General features: G+C 41.7%; 2 protein-coding genes across 6 annotated transcripts in view; both read right to left on the minus strand.

Annotated features, from left to right (window-relative positions):
* Positions 1 to 16,724, minus strand: part of LYVE1 (lymphatic vessel endothelial hyaluronan receptor 1) — a 29,172-nt gene that overhangs the window by 178 nt on the left and 12,270 nt on the right. Inside the window, exons 7-10 of one of the 3 annotated variants that reach the window (XR_008748824.1) lie at positions 14,530 to 16,627; positions 12,262 to 12,430; positions 10,826 to 10,934; positions 4,566 to 4,673 (exon numbers count right to left, since the gene is read on the minus strand). The gene's annotated coding sequence lies outside the window, so the exon portion shown is untranslated. Of the gene's footprint in view, positions 1 to 4,565; positions 4,674 to 10,825; positions 10,935 to 12,261; positions 12,431 to 14,529; positions 16,633 to 16,724 lie in introns of all 3 variants that reach the window. The other 2 variants (XR_008748822.1, XR_008748823.1) reach the window with 2 other exon arrangements.
* Positions 77 to 14,630, minus strand: RNF141 (ring finger protein 141). Of its 3 annotated transcripts, none has more exons than XM_055814493.1 (6): positions 14,530 to 14,630; positions 12,478 to 12,680; positions 10,826 to 10,934; positions 9,622 to 9,803; positions 4,566 to 4,673; positions 77 to 2,887 (listed from the first exon to the last, which is right to left on the minus strand). In XM_055814493.1, exons 2-6 carry the CDS (start codon positions 12,660 to 12,662, stop codon positions 2,737 to 2,739), a joined length of 735 nt encoding a protein of 244 aa, XP_055670468.1. In that variant the 5' UTR covers positions 12,663 to 12,680; positions 14,530 to 14,630; the 3' UTR covers positions 77 to 2,736. The 3 variants fall into 3 exon arrangements, with proteins under 3 accessions (XP_055670468.1, XP_055670469.1, XP_055670470.1); XM_055814494.1 differs by having other exon boundaries at positions 12,478 to 12,677; positions 14,530 to 14,629; XM_055814495.1 differs by lacking the exon at positions 14,530 to 14,630 and adding an exon at positions 14,097 to 14,229.

Consider the following 16,724-nt stretch of genomic DNA (forward strand, 5'->3'; position numbering starts at 1 on the left):
ACAGATTAAAATTCAGTTTTCAGACTTCTGTGGTATCAAAGCCAAGAGATTCCTTATACTTAAAACAACATCGACATTTCTTCCAAAGTAACTTTATTGCACAATTCATACACAAAGTTTAATATACTGGAATGTCCTTAGCTATTAATACAACCTATAGCGTTTAAATTACAATTTCACATTAAACCTGTAAGAAATCTTCACTTACACAAGGAAGTTTAGTTTGTTCTAATGCCCCCCCACCAACAGCTATTCGCAGCAATTCACATTTTCAAGGTCTACCTTCTGGAACCCATCACCATGTCCCTGCCAAAGCAATTCCTTTTCCAAAACTGAATTTCCAAAAGTCAGAGTAGGTAATACCAACCAGTATCAAATTACTAGTTTTTCAGTGTTAGTATATCTATCATCCCACATAACGTACAGTACATATATTTTACAAGGCACACGTTACAGTAACTACATCACAGCAGTGTGAATTACAGCAACTTAATTAAAAAAGCTGTACAGAATACAAAGTTTACTTTTCACTATTTAAATAATTTTTGCATTAGTTTATATCGTAATTGCAAGTGTCATTATGCTGCAATTAGCAACCTGTTTGCATCATTACAAAATTACATTTTAAGAAGTTCATGTAAGTTCTTAGCAGAAAATCAACTTATAAAATCTCAGTTCAGAAGTATAATTCCTGAAATATTTGAAAAATAAAGTTAGCTTGAAGCTTTAATTTAGATGCTCTTTCTGTTCCAGTGATATAAAAAGTTTAAAAAATTCAAAGGTAATTTTAAAGTTCTGAACATGGACTAATGCAAGCTCAAAACCCAAAAAGAAACCAAACTGATGTTTGACTAGGAATATTTGCAAATATTTTAGTGGAAAATCCCTGACCATTAACAATTTTCTGTCCAAATAACAACTGCCCTTATGCAACCAACCAGTCCACACGTTTTCTGAAGAATACCTCATTGATATCAAAGAATTAACAAAGGGAAAAAATTAGTTCTAAGCTATATACATTCATAAGTGGATTTTTCAGTAGTTACATACAGATTTACACACTAAGCCATAATGGCTTGTAGGTGATACACACAAGAAGAGTACGTTGCTTACCTGTCTGAATGTCTATGCTAAATTTGACAACTATGCCACAAGCCAAGCCTACATGGGTGCTGTATGTTATGCACGTTCCTTAACAAACAGAAGTATAATAGACAAATTCCCAAGATCTAGTCCCCAAGCTAATTATATTACTTTGTAGCCAATTAAGGAAAATAACCCAAATGTGCATATCTACATGTGCACGCACCTTTTAGTTCAGAACCAATCTGTGATAAAAGGCCTTAGCCTTATGGCATCATCAATTCTTAACGGGTACAGTAATTAAAAATGCAGTCTTACTGTAAGCGCGATTTATGCTGACATTCCCTCAAATGCTACACGTGAGTATTTCTCACTCAACTGCCTCAAGTTAAAATAGTAGTATTTGTTAATATGTATTAAAAAATCATTAATTCTCTACAATAGCAGTTGACTTCCATAACACTATGTAAGCAAAAGAGGCTTAAGATGGGTTTTCTGAATACTAACAATTTATTTTAGACTGTCTAAACTCAGGTCTTGAAAGATTTCACTCTGCCAGACATAGAAACACTGTTGCACTCCAGTTGTGATATCCCTTTTCCCAAGTTGTCACATGCACATCTCGCTCAAGCAACATTATTGTTAAAGTTTCTCTCTGCTACATAAAAGCATATTGCACTTGTAGATATAAAAGACAGCACCCTTACTTAGATTATTACCTTATTACCTCATAACTCTTCGTATACCTTGTACCTCTGATTTCATCACTTCAAAAATTCACCAGAAGCAGATAAAACCACAGCATCAGACTAAACTACACCTTAACTGCTGATTCAAATAAAGGCATTCTCTTCAGATATGCCTAATGCTTACAAATAATTTTGGCTGGTTTTGATCAAAAAACTATAAACTGATTTACTTTTTTTAGGATTGTGTATAAAACTGTTTAATGTTTCCAAGCTAATAAGACTATGCTAATTATCATATTTAAAAAAATATTCTAGGAGATAATCTTGTTAGAAGAATAAAGGGAAGTGCACAAGTACATTTAATAGAGCTGCCTACACTCTCCAAAACAGGTTTAAAATAACACTAAAACTCCTAAGAGATCAGATTGAAACCATTACCTTAAGCACTAAAAGCAGCAATAACTGGCTACTGAAGAACAGGCAGTGGGACATCTTCAAGTTCCAGCAGTAAAATTTCTAATTAATAACCATTAGTGTTAACTCATCTTTATTCACATTTGTCATGAAACTAAAGGGACTGTTTTAAGGATAAGAACTGTGAGGTCAAGCCATCTGACGTGGCTCATCTTCTGCAGCGGCACCCTGTGATACTCAAACAGCAGTTAGCAGTTATAGTTGTGCTGTTACAAATTGTTTCATCTAGTAGTCGAGCCATTCATTATCTCAAAAGTTGTTAAAATAAACTTTGTTAATGATCAAAGTTTACTGAAAGCACAGGTTAATAATTAGGACTGCGCACACATACACTGGCTCATAAACCCTGTTCGAAAAGAGCAGCGCAGCTTCACAGCAGCCAAGAAGTGAAAGACAAACTGTGGAAGAACAGCAACGAGAGGTAAAAACAAACGTTCGTGAAAACAAAAGCTCCAAGTGCTTCTGCTATTGTCAGCTTGTTGGGCTAGTGTCAGGGTCTGTGAGGCTGGCCCACCTCATCTACCATGTTAAGTATGTAAGTAGCGATATCGTCTTCTGTAGGTGCATCTGAGACCACCCAAGAATCACCTGCCCCAGTCACTTGCCGACGGCAGACAGGACAGCTTCTGTGACGATCGCTCCTGTTAGGAAGCCAGAGAAATGAGTACTTTTCACTGACGGTCTCTTTCTGGCCAAAAAAAGCCAAAAAACCCCAACGAAAATCAAAGCCACAACCCAGGGAGAACTTCAAGAATGATCAGGTTAACTGGATTAGACCACCTGTGTATTTTGTTTGTTTAAAAACTTTTTCTTTGTGAGGAAGACTGGCCAACAATTCCGAACGTAGCTCCATTCTTTGAGTGATAAATTTGAAGTCATGTTCCTCATAATCAACAAAAAGCATTGAGCTTCCTGACCAGAAAGTTTAAATGGAAATTCACGGTCTAAATTACTTCTTCCTATCTTTAGGTATTCAGCTGAGCTACTTCAGAAATCAGTCCCCATAAACTTCCTACGTAAAGAGAAAAAGGAACCCTTTTCTTGGGTCAGTCAGCCCACTGAAATTTAGAATTGGTCCCTCAGGGTCCTATTCCCCTCCACCAACTCACTCAGGAGTCCCAAACAATTACACTTCTAAGCTGGGAGCCTGTTACATGCCTAGGTTAAGAAATGAACCTTAACAATTTAATAACAAAAAAAGAATGGTATAACTGGAACTTAAGTTACTGAGTTCAGTTGCTTCATTAGTCAAAGTAGAATATAATCTGCTCTCCACCACAGCTGCTAAACTAAGACCCTGCATTGCTGACAGATGTTAAAATATTTTCCCAGAAAAGAGATGCCTAGTTGTACTCTGAGATCCAGTGACTTTTACAATTTTTTTCCTTGTGGGAGCATACCATTGTAAGAGTAACTTCTTTGATAAGCTTTTGAAAAAGTCACAAAACAAAATTCTTGCTCACAAATTATGTGACTTCAGTGTAAAATAATTTGCATTAACTAGTCAAAAAAAGCCTTTTAACTGAGAATATCTGTATCACCTAAAGCAAGATTGCCAGAACACCTGCCTAATCCTTGTAGGTCTTCTGCACGGTTGGAGAAGAGCTACGCTCCTCCACAAAACAATTTTTCTCTCTTTTCCAACAACTGGTGTATCAGACAGATGCAGAAGCTGAAAACCTGTTCACTTTACTGTGAAGCTGAACATATATTGTAAGGTACATATTATACATAAATTTGAAGGCATTGCTATTGAGAAGAAATCCTTCCCCGGAAAAGCCTATATATTTAAAATAGCAGATGGTATGCTATTTATTTCAAGTGAAAGTATAATACACGGAAAAAATCCCTCTGATAGTTATTTCCCAAATAAGTGCTAAGATAGTGCAACTCGCCTTCATATTTGCGTAGTCTTACAAACTATTGATTCTTTTCTTAAAAAGAAGCTTTTAATGAGATTTTGTGAAGCATAATGTGCCAGCATCATCATATACCCTGTCTTCTCTAGTTTTCGAACAGCAATACAATAATTTAGTTTTACAAGAATAAAAAGAAATTATAAAACAAATGCTGAAAAGCACTTTCACATCTCTTTTTCCAAAATAAAATGTTCATAAGATGTTTACGAATTCTGAAGCCATTTCCTTCTGCTACAATCAGATTTTACTTAAGCTTGTTATGTATCATATGTATATTAGCTTGCAAATACCTTCAGATATTAAATTATATGGGAAATAAGGAATCTGTCAGACCAAACTGAAGCATCTCTGATAACCAGCACATACTATAAAATAATGAATATCCTTTAAAATGTATTACCATTTATCAATGCATTTCTGGCAGAAACTGTGAGCACATGGCAAGATTAAATCAGCACGTCCATCCATGCAGATGCAACATTCCTCTTCATCTGTCAACTGTTTAACCCTGCAGAAGAGAAGAGAGTATTTTCTCCCAGGTAACTAGTAAGGTTTGTATTTGTGTCCTAGCAACTACAACAGTTCCTACATTTTTTCTTAATAATTAGTGATGGACAGAAAAGAACACCTGTACTGACCTGCAGGGAACATGTGATTTTTTGAATGGACTAGTTAAATCATCTCAGCATACGTCAGCAGACACAGCCTCAAGCTACCCACAAACCGCAGTAGATGAACTAAACTAAGTTAGAATATGCATTTATTTTTTGCCATGTGGTGCTTTTGTGTTGCAGAGGGTTATGCAAATCCTTGTTCATTATCAACAAGAGAAGTGTGAGAAGTTGTCACACGACTTTGCAAAACAACAGAAACACTGTTTACTTTAAATGCAGAAGAATCTGCCTTCCTTTCACAGAGCTGTCAAGCTGAACTACTCCGTAATGATCTCTGTCCAATTTCTGCGTACTAGCTTATATCCCAGATAAAAATGTGCATGTCAAAAGGATCACTACTAGAATGCATGTCCACTAATTTCACACACCATCAAAATGCCAAAAGCTAAACTGCTCATTAAATTGAAAAGGCCGATTTTACCTTCCAATTCACCCCTCATGATTGTTCCTTCAAATTAGGACTCTCTCAAGTTGACCATTACTACAGCTTTGCCAGTTAAGCTTCTAGGTGTTCTTGTTGGGAGTGGGGTTGGGGAGTTAGATCACTTCCTGGGACAGACGTTTTAATTTTATTTGTCTTCATTTTTTTCCCACAAATAATATATATTTGTATCTAAAGGTCCTAACATATTTGCATTACCTTCTCAAGTACGAAAACGTAGTGAATCCTCAGTTTTCACTGACCTAACTAGGCATGTAAAGTTCCCTTATTTTCATAGAATCATAGAAAGGTTTGGATTGGAAGAGACCTTAAAGATCATCTGGATCCAACCACCCTACCACAGGTGGGGACACCTCCCACCAGCCCAGGTTGCCCCCAGCCCCGTCCAGCCTGGCCTTGGACACTGCCAGGGATGGAGCATCCACAGCTGCTCTGGGCAGCCTGGGCCAGTGTCTCACCACCCTCAACAGTGAAGAATTTCTTCCTAACCCCTAATCTAAACCTGCCCCCTTTCAGCTTAAAGCCATTCCCCCTTGTCCTATCACTACATGCCCTTCACCTCTCCAGCTTTCTTGGAGGCCCCCTTTAGGTGCTGGAAGGCGGCTGTAAGGTCTCCCCAGAGATGCCTTTTCTCCAGGCTGAACAACACCGGCTCTCCCAGCCCATCTTCATAGGAGAGGTGCTCCAGCCCTCTGGTCACCTTCATGGTCTCATCTGGACTCACTCCAACACATCCACGTCCTTCGTATGTTGGGGGCCCAGAGCTGAACACAGCTCTCCGGGCGTGGGTGTCTCACCAGAGCAGAGGGGGACAATCACCTCCCTCACTCTGCTGGCCTCGCTTCTTTCGACGCAGTCCGGGACAGGGCTGGCTTTCTGGGGCTGCAAGCGCACATTGCTGGGCCATGTTGAGCTTCTCACCCACCAACAGGCCCAAGTCCTTCTCCTCAGGGCTGCTCTCAGGCCATTCTCTGCCCAGCCTGTGTTTGTGCCAGGGATTGCCCTGACCCACGTGCAGGACCTTGCACTTGGCCCTATTGAACTCCATGGGGTTTGCACGGGCCCACCACTCCAGCCTGTCAAGGTCCCTCTGGATGGCATCCCTTCCCTCCAGCGTGTCAGCTGCACCACGCAGCTTGGTGCCTTCAGTGAACTTGCTGAGGGTGCCTCAACCCCAGCGTCCATGACACCGACAAAGATGTCAGACAGTCTTGGTTCCTATATGGATCCCTGAGGAACAGCACTCATCACCTGTTTCCCTTGCAACTCTGAGTGCAACCACCCAGCCAACTCCTTATCCGCCAAGTGGCCCATCCATCGAACCCATGTCTCTCCAGTTTAGAGACAAGGATGTCATGTCGGACAGGGTCAAATGCTTTGCCCAAGTCCAAGGCAGATAACAGCAGCTGCTCTTCCCTCATCCCCCAACACTGTAACCCTGTTGTAGAAGGCCACCATATTTGTCAGGCACGATTTGCCCTTAGTGAAGCCATGTTGGCTGTCACCAACCACCTCCTTATTTTCCATGTGCCTTAGCACAGTTTCCAGGAGGATCTGCTCCATGATTTTGCTGGACACACAGGCAAGACTGACCAGCCTGTAGTTTCCCAGGTCTTCCTTATCTCCCTTTATAAAAAACAGGAGCTATGTTTCCCCTTTTCCAGTCAGTGGGAGTTTCACCAGACTGCCGTGACTTCTCAGGTGCATCTCATCAGGTCCCATGGACTTGTGCAGCTTCAGGTTCCTCAGATGGTCTCAAACCTTAACTGCTACAGTGAGTGATTCTTCACTCTCTCAGTCCCTGCCTTTGCCTTCTGCAACTTGGGCGGTGTGGCTGGAGCACTTGCCCATAAAGACCAAGGCAAAATCACAGAGTACCTCAGCCTTCTCCATGTCCCAGGTAACCAGGTCTCCCGTTTCCTTCTGGAGAGAGACCACGTTTTCCCTGGCCTTCCTTTTATCACTGATGTACCTATAGCAGCTTTTCTTTCTGCCTTGATGTCCCTGACCAGTTTCAATTCTATCAGCTTTAGCTTTCCTGACCTGGTCCCTGGCTTCTCAGACAATTACTCTGTATTCCTCCCAGGCTACCTGTCCTTGCTTCAACCCCCTAGGGTTCCTTTTTTGTTTAATTTTTCTGAGGGGTTTTTTTGTGTTTGAATTTAATAGTCACAGCTCACTTCCAAGACAGCCAAGTAAGTGCTCTGAAATTTTCAGGTTTTCCAAAACCCCCGATTTAGGAATCCCTTCTGTGACTTGGGGCACAGAGGTAGCATTCTAGAAAGAATGGCATTCAGGAGACAGTCCACTGGAACGACCATGGACCAAACCACTTCTGCTTAGGCATCTTGGGAGTTTTAACTACACAGATTAGCCAGCTAAGGGACAGCAATTAACATGCTTTTGGTTATTCTTCAGTCGGTCCTAGGGGGTTCCTTTTCAATTTGCTTTTTGAGAAGTTACTTTAGAAGACTAGGAGATTTTTTTGTAGAATTAGATGGTGATTCACATACAATGAGGACAACCATTTCCAAAAAGATCTATCTTTTGATTAGCTCACTAGGTTCTTTGGACTTGCTCCCTTTCACTTCCCTCCCCCACGCAACTCTCAGTACTAACCTTTGATAACACTTCATTTTTTGAGATTTACTGGTGTATATACAAGCAGTTAAACTTAAAATAGACACCCTGTTTATAAAGTTTCTGGAAATCAAGATTTAGCCAGTGGACTAAGTTTCTGAAGAAATGGTAAAATACAGGAGTGACAAACTAAGGAAACGCCTGTCTCCATTATCAGAAAGCATAAACCACATTTTTGGTTTATTTTGGTATGCTCTGAATAGGAAGTGGATATTCTAGAGAAATTGGGTATTATTCTGGTAGAAGTTAAGATAAGAAAAAGAATGAAACAGATAACATTTGCTATATTTGTGCAGTGACGGCTAGCTCTTGCAACACTGAAAAATGTCTAAAGGTGTAAAGAATTTAAGCAAACGGGAGGATATCACAGAAAAACAAACAGAAGACTTCCTCAGGTAAAACACCTGAAGGTGCTTCAGCCTCTATTTTCCTTATAACTTGAAAACCTTGGATAAGGTAAGCTCACTAAGTTCCAGCGTATTACCAGCATATTAGAAAAGTCGTTACTCATCACTGCATTGCAACAGCAATTAAGTTTACAAACACGAAGGATGCTCACCTCCCCCACCTTAAAGATTGAAAAGCGAAAAAGAAACCCATCTAGGAAACCTTATATCTACACAATTACTTTAACAATATATGAAGCTGTTTTGCTGGGTGGGTTTTTTTTCTTGGCTTGTTTGTTCGAAGTAAAAGCCCATTTCCAGATATACATGTATTCTAGTATAACCATATATCTTTGAAAAAGAGTAGGAAAATACACTTTCCCAAACATGCCCAAAATTTGCTACCGAATTTAGCATTTTATTAACACAGAAAAGCCAATAATTTAAAATTATTTGTTCCCAAACAAGAGAAACAGGAAATTAAATGGAAAGAACACATTCTGCAAACCACTGACTTAAAAAAACCCAGTGGGCTCTATCAGTAGAATGACAACAGAGCTGACCAGCTCCTCACTGCTAGATACAGAGAACTACACCATTTATTACTTTTTCTTGTAAAACCTATCTCTACCTCACTTAAAACTGAGTTAGAACTCTGAACTAATTCAGCAAGTTAAAAAATAACGAATTACTGGTAGCAACATTTCCACACAGGGAAAGGCTGACAAGCTTCTTGCTGTTACATTCAGTTTGAACTGAAGTTATTGCAGGTGTTGACCTTAGTTTTTTACTTTTCCTCTAGTTAACAAAGCAGGATGTCAACACGTGTGAGACAGTTCACATTTTTCCAGTCTTACAAGTTAAATTATTACTGTAATTGATGAGTTTCTAGTGGCAACAGATGGGAACTTCCACATGCCAAAATGTAAAAGAGGAAGAGAAAGTTTAAGTGGAACAATAACAAAATCTGTTTAAACAAACACTGTCAAAACCCCTAGATTTGTAGCTGCAGCTGACTCCATTTCCTCCTGCTTCCTTATCCAGGAGATTCAACATATACCATGTTTATATTAGAACTGATCATTAAAGTGACTGTTCCAAAGCTAACGTATGATAGCACCAATAGAATTTCACCCAAGCACGGTACAGCTCTCTTGGTACAAGGCGTGCTACTCATGTTTGCGATGCTACAAAGTCTGCATCTGCCAAGAGCATGCAGTTCTGATCACTAGACCTTTGTAGTTCAGGTTTTACACACAACTTCCAAATATTTATGTTGTAACTGGAGTCAGAGGCTAGAGTATATCAAAATACCTTCCCATCCACAAGCTGGCCTGACAAGATGACACAGACATCAAACTCTCAGCAGCTTCTTCAGAAGTACCACTCTGCGCAAGAACTCCTGCTGCTTGACTGGTGATGTCTTTATAAAGTTGAATGAACTGATATAAGTTCAAGATTCTGGAAGCTTCCACAATGCCACTTGTTTTATTTATCTTAAGACAAAAGAATTGTTTACAATTAGATATCAGTTTTTTACTTGACATTGCTCAAACTTCTCTTAATGCACTGCAATTCTCATGGTAGTAGCCACCTTCCTAAGTGTCCACCACTATGTCAGCAAATTGCAGTCTGATTCAGCAAGGGTTAAGACCTGCCAACCCAGCCATTTCATCATGAGGAATACCACAGTTAGGACTACATCTTTAGGGAAAGACAACTACCATTACTCCTCATATGGATTAAGTTGTGAGTAGGGACTTAAAAAACTGGGATAAAGTTAGAACAAAGAACAGAATTACCAGTCATTTCACATTTGAACCTAATATAGCCAACAATGGTGACTGCCTTAGTGAAAACTAAGAGCAAACAGAAAATGACAAACTGTTAGTTTCAAACAGTTTGTAGTTTTGTTAGTTTCTAACAGTTTGAGAGTTGATTTGGTTTAAACTGCATGTTAAGATTGTTTAGTGGATTCAGAACCATGTAAGGATGTTACATGACAGGACACAGAGGGCAAAAATCTCCTAATCAGAAAGATCAAACTTAGTAAGTTTTGTCATGGTCTTCAAACTAAGCTAAACATTTAACTTCCACATTGGTTTTCTAAGGAATCAGAATATATACAGTTACACTAGCTCAACTAATAATGCTTGGACTTGCTGACCAACTTCTACTACTACCAAACTATATAGTTCCCATATAGTTTGTTGTACTATTCGATGACCATGACTTGCCCTCACAGATCTGAATTTGTAACTAATGGACCGTAAGCACAACATTGGCAGATACAATTCCTTTAAACTTAGTTGTGAAAATGTTTCTATTAACCCACTTTTTGCAGAAACTTAGAATTTAGACTTAATTTATCTCAAATAGTATCCTTGAATACATCATCCATATCAAAATATATACTCAAAATGTCTGTGGGAGGTGTTGGATTTTACCAGTAAAAGTGACAGTCCTCAGATATCTGTAAAAAAAGCCCCCACCAAATAAAAATTTTCAACAATCTTACTTTAGTGCATATTATCCGAACAACCACCTTCCAGAAAGCAGAAGAATCAGAACCAGGCTGCACTTCAAACAACAGATGTTTGTCTTGTCCAGATGCCAATTTTGCAGCACTGAAATAAAGAAACATCAGGTGTTTTTCATCATATGTTAGACATGGAAAGATCAGCAGCCTCAGCCACTCCGGTATTATTTGTTGTTCACCTATGTGCTCTTATCAATACTGCCCAGAGATACGAAATTAAAGAGTAACAACCTTCTTAGCATGTTACTAAATATACACAGTCCATTTCATTTTAAATTGCACAGTAACTTTCAGGAAATGATGTGCAATTCTTTTGATCCAGCATCAGCAAGCAAGTGTCCTTTATAGACATTTTAATGTATACATATTTTCATGGTTCGTTACAGTAATCATACAATCTAAATTAGATTGTGGTCCAATCTAAAAAGGTTATTTCCTTACCATGTATGTAAAAAAAGCATGCAAGTACCAACACATGCAGATGAGGTGTATTTGTGTTAGTATATATTAATAATGAAGCAGTCAGGTGAAAGCTTCAGGTGACCCTGAAATTTGTGGGGGTTTGTATTTTTTTTTTTAAATGGAACATAGACACAAAGGTCTGCTCCGTACGAATCAGAGCAAGCTATGTTACATTCAGGCTAAAGCAAAAACTGCAAAGAAATTTTAAAATAATGAATAATAATGATATTTTGGAGTTAATTATACTGAGATATGCTTAGATTCTCAGGCAAAATGTAAAATAATGTTCTTCAAAATCTATTTATGTGTCTACCCAGAAAACAAGTATCCGTTCTAGAAGGTCATTCATAAAAGTATGACACTTGACAAGGCAATTTCTAAACTGAATATGAATTCACATTAAAGTTAAATATCAAACATTACCAAAAGACACACATTAAAAAGCCCTTTTTCAGTGTGCACGTTTCCACTTCATATCATTTGATATCAGAAACGTTGGGTAAAAATGCCAGCTCTGGGGTTTTTTTTGTTAATTTATTTTTACCACCAATAATCCAGTCAATATATCCAGTCAAAACCACCGATAAATCAAACAAAAGGCTGGCTATGAAAAATCTTATTTACGAAGCCTTTTGTTTGGGATTATCATGCGCTTTGGTTTCAGATAGTAAGGCACATCTCATCTTGCATGAGGAACAGCATTGCACATCCACAGAGGTGGGAGAGAGGGTCACAAACAGTTCTGTCTCAGGTACTACCTTCCTAGCGTAGCTCTACCATCTTTACAGGGCTTGTGTTGCTACTTCCTACCAAAAGTGATGGGCAGAGAGGAAACAGCATTGCATCTTTACGTGGTTGGTGGAGGGAGGAAGAGTAAGGGAGACAGGTAACACTAAGAAGATTCTGCTAAATGCCTGCCTCTTGTGAACTTCTAAGAGAGAAGCAACACTTACTGGAAGAAGAGTGTTGGAGAACAGTGAATTTAAGGAGAAATGTAAGGCTTTGGTTTTGAAGTGTAATTACAACCACTATAGAAACTTCAAGTACTGCAGTAAACATTTCAAAACCAGATGGCTAGTTCTGGCTTAGCCAGCACAGGAGAATATACTGCGTACAAGGTCTCTGTAAAACATTAAAAAAACAATAGAAGGAAACAAAGTAAGGCTTACACATCATTAAGTTCAGCTACTCTTCCCAGAAACTCTTCATATGTTAGGAAACCACTTTCTTGAACCAAAGCGGCATGCTTTGCTACTTTTTCTGGCAACTTGTTAATTACAGTTTGGGTATGGTTTGAAATTTGCTGACCCATGGTGAAGTTCTTCACCTCAGTTCCGTAGAAAGAAGTTCTCATTCACTTGTAGAGTCTCTGCTAAAAATATTTTAGAGAGTTACATTTGTGTGTTTTATGAATGGCTACTCCCTCATTTTCTTGTAGGTTAAGAGTTTGTTTAGCTACCCACTAACCAGTCTCATTATTCTACAGTAACACAACACGAGTAGTCAAATCAGAAACAAAGCAGAACACTCAGAAGAGACTGGCATGTGGCATTAACAACTTATGAAAAATGTATTATTGTGCTTATAGCAAATTTATATTAAATAGCGATAATTTTTCACGCAGATTTTTCAGCAGCTCCAACACACACATATAAACACATCCAATGGAATGGAAAATAAAATCTTGAGATGACAATGGTAATTTATGATGATCTTTGTTTTTCCTAAACATTCGTGCATGTGAAAGTCAGAATGCCTACAAATAAGAATTATCATATACACAGATATTACATTAGGAATTAGCTTTCTTACATCACACTGACATTGGCAGATCAAAAGAACTCTCACAGCATTCTTAAACCAGTAAGCCAAGGAATCCACGTCAGTATAAACCAATTTAGAAATCTCCTTATCTGCATAAAATGCTCAACTTTAGGATCCATTATGGAACCAACTTGCTCAAACCTCCCAACTTCAACTTATTTCACCATTTCCTTTACAAGCTTACCCTTTCCCCCCAGAAGTATGCATAGGGATCTACCCTATGACCTGATTCTGAGTCTTCATCCATTTCCTCCCCTTGGTGCCTCTCATTTGACATTCCCCCAAAACTTTACTTTGCTTTTTGTCTTGAAATAGCAGAAGCATACAAATTAATTCTGTCGGTACAGAATTAATCACTTGTAACTAATCACTTGTAAACCAGTAGTTTCACACTGTTTCAGGACTTTCACAGATAGAGGTCTGCAACGGCAAGCTAATTGCAGACTATTAACCTTAATGTAAATATGGAATTATTTGATACCAGGTGCATTACAAACACCTTATGAGAGACATCACAGAAAAACAGAACTTGATCCTCTGTGTACGTACAGCTGCAACTGGGCACCAACCTGCCCAGGAGCAGGGCTCACAGCTGTCAAGATCTTGCCACAGGGTAAAAGAAACACAGCACACATGAAGTGAGTTCTTATCACGGCATTATTCAAACTACTCGGGTATTTCACACAAAGGAATAAACTTCCAATTTAAAGGTCGAGCACCGAGCAATGTCTGTTCTCAGACAGACAGGTACGTGCTCCCACCGGAGCTGCTTTTCTCCTTCCAAACCGCCCTCCGACGCCCCTCTCCCTGTCCAGGCCTGCACCTGGTGGCCCATCCCAGACGACAGCCCCGAAGCGCCACCTCCCCCCCACCACCCCCTCACCCTCCCGGGGTGTGCGTCCCGCAGCGGCACGGCCGCCCCCCCGAGGGAGAGAACGCCCCCCCGTGAGCCCCCTCAACTAACAACCCGATGTTGTACCACGGAGGCCCGGGCCCCGCCGCGCCGCCTGCGGGAGCGCTCCCTTCCGCACGCCCCTCAGCAACACGCAAACCCGACGGGTCAGGGGTGCGCCAGGGCCCGCGGCCCCCCCAGAGCCGCCCCCCGCGGCCCGGCCGCCCCGCCCGCCCTCAGGGCGCCGCGTAACCGCGCCCAACGGCCGCGCTCCGGCGCCCCGGCTGCGTCGCGCCCGCCCCGCCCGCCGCGGCGGCCCGCGCCCCCGCCCCCGCCGCCTCCCCGGGCCCGCGGGCAGCGCCGCCCCGCCCCGCCGGACGCGGCAGCCAAGGCCCGGCGCGGGGCGCCCGCCCGCAGCGGCTTCCCCCTCCGCCCGGGGCCCTGCGCGCCCCTCAGGGCGCCGTGACGGCGGGCCGCGTCCGGCGGGCCCCGCCAGCAGCCTCACCCCAGCGCCCCGGCATCCTGCTCGCCGCCGCCCGACGGGGACCGCAGCCAGGCCGCACCCCCGGCCGTCGGCTCCCGGCGCAGGCGCGGCGGCGCTCGGCGCGGCTCGGTGACGCCAGCGCGCGTTGCCGGGATACGGCGGACGCTGCCGCCGAGGCCGGGCGCAGGGCCCGTCCCGCGGGGGCACCGGCAGCGCCGCCGGGCCGGGGCCGTTCGCACGGGCGGCGCTGGCCTTACGGGGAGCCGGGGAGGCCCCGCCTGGGCGCCCTTTGCGTTCTGCGGGACAAGCAAAGTGCTTAAGTGCTGGTCACGGGCCAGCAAGTGCTGGTGCACGCCCCCACCCCCACCCCAAGCAGCCGGGCGGGGGGAGGGGGCACCCCAGCCTGCCTGGAGGGTGCCGGAGCTGCCTGTGGGTGCCAAGGGTCGGCACGCACTGACCTTTGTACAACAAAATCCCACCACCCATAAACGATAACCCATTTAGGAACATAAATCCTAGAACATCCTCTAGGGCATCCACATCCTGATGCTTCAAGGTTTAATTGTAAGTTGGGTGGTTCTTTTTTTTTTTTTTTTTAATTTAAAGAGGAGAAAAGGAGCAGTACTTCCCCTTCCTGCCTGCTTCGGTTCACACATAGACACGCGTACTTAAAGGCACCCCCATATTCCAGGCAGGGATTGGGCTGGACTGGGAACCTCGCTGCGTTTCCTGCAGGCCACCACCCCTTTTGCCCAAGGTCAGCAAACATCTGTAGCCTCAGCGTGGGAATCCAAGTAGCGTTACTGTCAAATGATTAATGCAAACTGTCATCTCCGCTAGCCAGAATGATTTGTCCAAGATACTTGAGTGTAATGCAATTTCTGAGGCATTGAGGAACTTCATAGCTGTTGGGAATGTCCCATGAAAAAAAGCGTAACACTTGAAAAAAGTCAGAAACATACTGAATACCTTCTCTTAAGTTTCTGCTACTACCAGTTAAGGGTTTGGGGTTTTGACACTCTCTGTCTACAACTTAAATAAATGTTTCCTGTTTGCTTTGTAGCGGTACATCCCTTGCAGTTCTATTAGTGAGCAAGAACGTTTTGTACTTTCTAATTCAAGTGTAACGGAGTAGCACTCATTATATACAAACTACCAAATACAGAGTACTTGTTGATTAGTACTTCTAACTAGCTTTTATTACGTGGAGAACAGTGTAACAGGTTCCTTTTAACCTTTGTGGTGTTCGCATAAATTGGAAAGAAGGAGCAGATCAAACTATGTGCGTTGGCCAGGTGTCAGCATGAAGGTTGGGATGAAAGCTATCTGAGTTTTTAAGGTACATGATAAAACAAGACATTTATAGGTTAAGGCAATATTTTTCTGTATCAGGTAGTATAGATTTTTTTAGAAAGCAAACACTTCAGAGAAAAAAAAAAAAAAGCTCTTATTTCAAAGATCTAAACCAGAAGTAACATACTTCCAGCTGGCGTAGAATTTGAGAAATTTTTTCCGAATTTCTTTAGGTGTGAATGAGACAATCTGATAGAAAAGGAAGTTGATGCCTGTGGAATAGAGGTAATAGTAGGAGAGTAAGAGAAGTGATAGGTAATTATCTCTTGGTGGTGGAGAAAACAATAGAGAAACAGGTAATTTCTAATCGCTAAAACATAGAAAAGAGGCAGAAGGGGAATTGTAATATGTCACAAAGTCCAAAATAACCTGGAATCCACTAGTGTTGCCTGTGTCCTTAAGCCCATCTGCTATTCTGACACTGTCACGACAAATGTTTGCTGTGGCCCTTCTCGATGGCCTTATTTCTGCTGTCTACCCTCACTGCTGACACAGCAGAGAGCACTTTCATTCAGGTTGCCAGGAGAGACACACGGCATTGCTGCAGTATTTTGCAAGAAGAGGAATTACTTAACTGAGTGGGAAGGCTGTATCTAGTGCTTTCCTCTGTGGCACGTTTTTCTGCTGAAATTCTGTTGATGGGCATCTGAAATTTGGGCTTTTTAGAGCTGTACTGAATCACAGTCTTTCTGAAGTAGCATAGCTTTAATGGCAGTGGTGGACTGCATGTCAGCACAGTGCAGACTCTTGGAGCCTTGAAATATTTCTGAGCTACCAAAAAAAAAAAAAAAAAGAGAGAAAACAAAAACAAATGCAGGGTATCTGCAAGTATGCTATGAGTAATACACCATAACTCATTATCT

Source organism: Falco peregrinus, chromosome 9, assembly GCF_023634155.1.
Source record: "Falco peregrinus isolate bFalPer1 chromosome 9, bFalPer1.pri, whole genome shotgun sequence".
Lineage (NCBI taxonomy): Eukaryota > Metazoa > Chordata > Aves > Falconiformes > Falconidae > Falco > Falco peregrinus.

Excerpts from the sequence above, each read along its gene's own strand:
- RNF141 (XM_055814493.1), bottom strand. The coding sequence starts at position 12,662 with ATGAGAACTTCTTTCTACGGAACTGAGGTGAAGAACTTCACCATGGGT. Across the intron at positions 10,935-12,477 it reads GTAGCTGAACTTAATGATGT|TGCTGCAAAATTGGCATCTG; the intron begins GTAAGCCTTACT and ends TCTTTATTTCAG. Across the intron at positions 9,804-10,825 it reads TTCGGATAATATGCACTAAA|ATAAATAAAACAAGTGGCAT; the intron begins GTAAGATTGTTG and ends TTTTGTCTTAAG.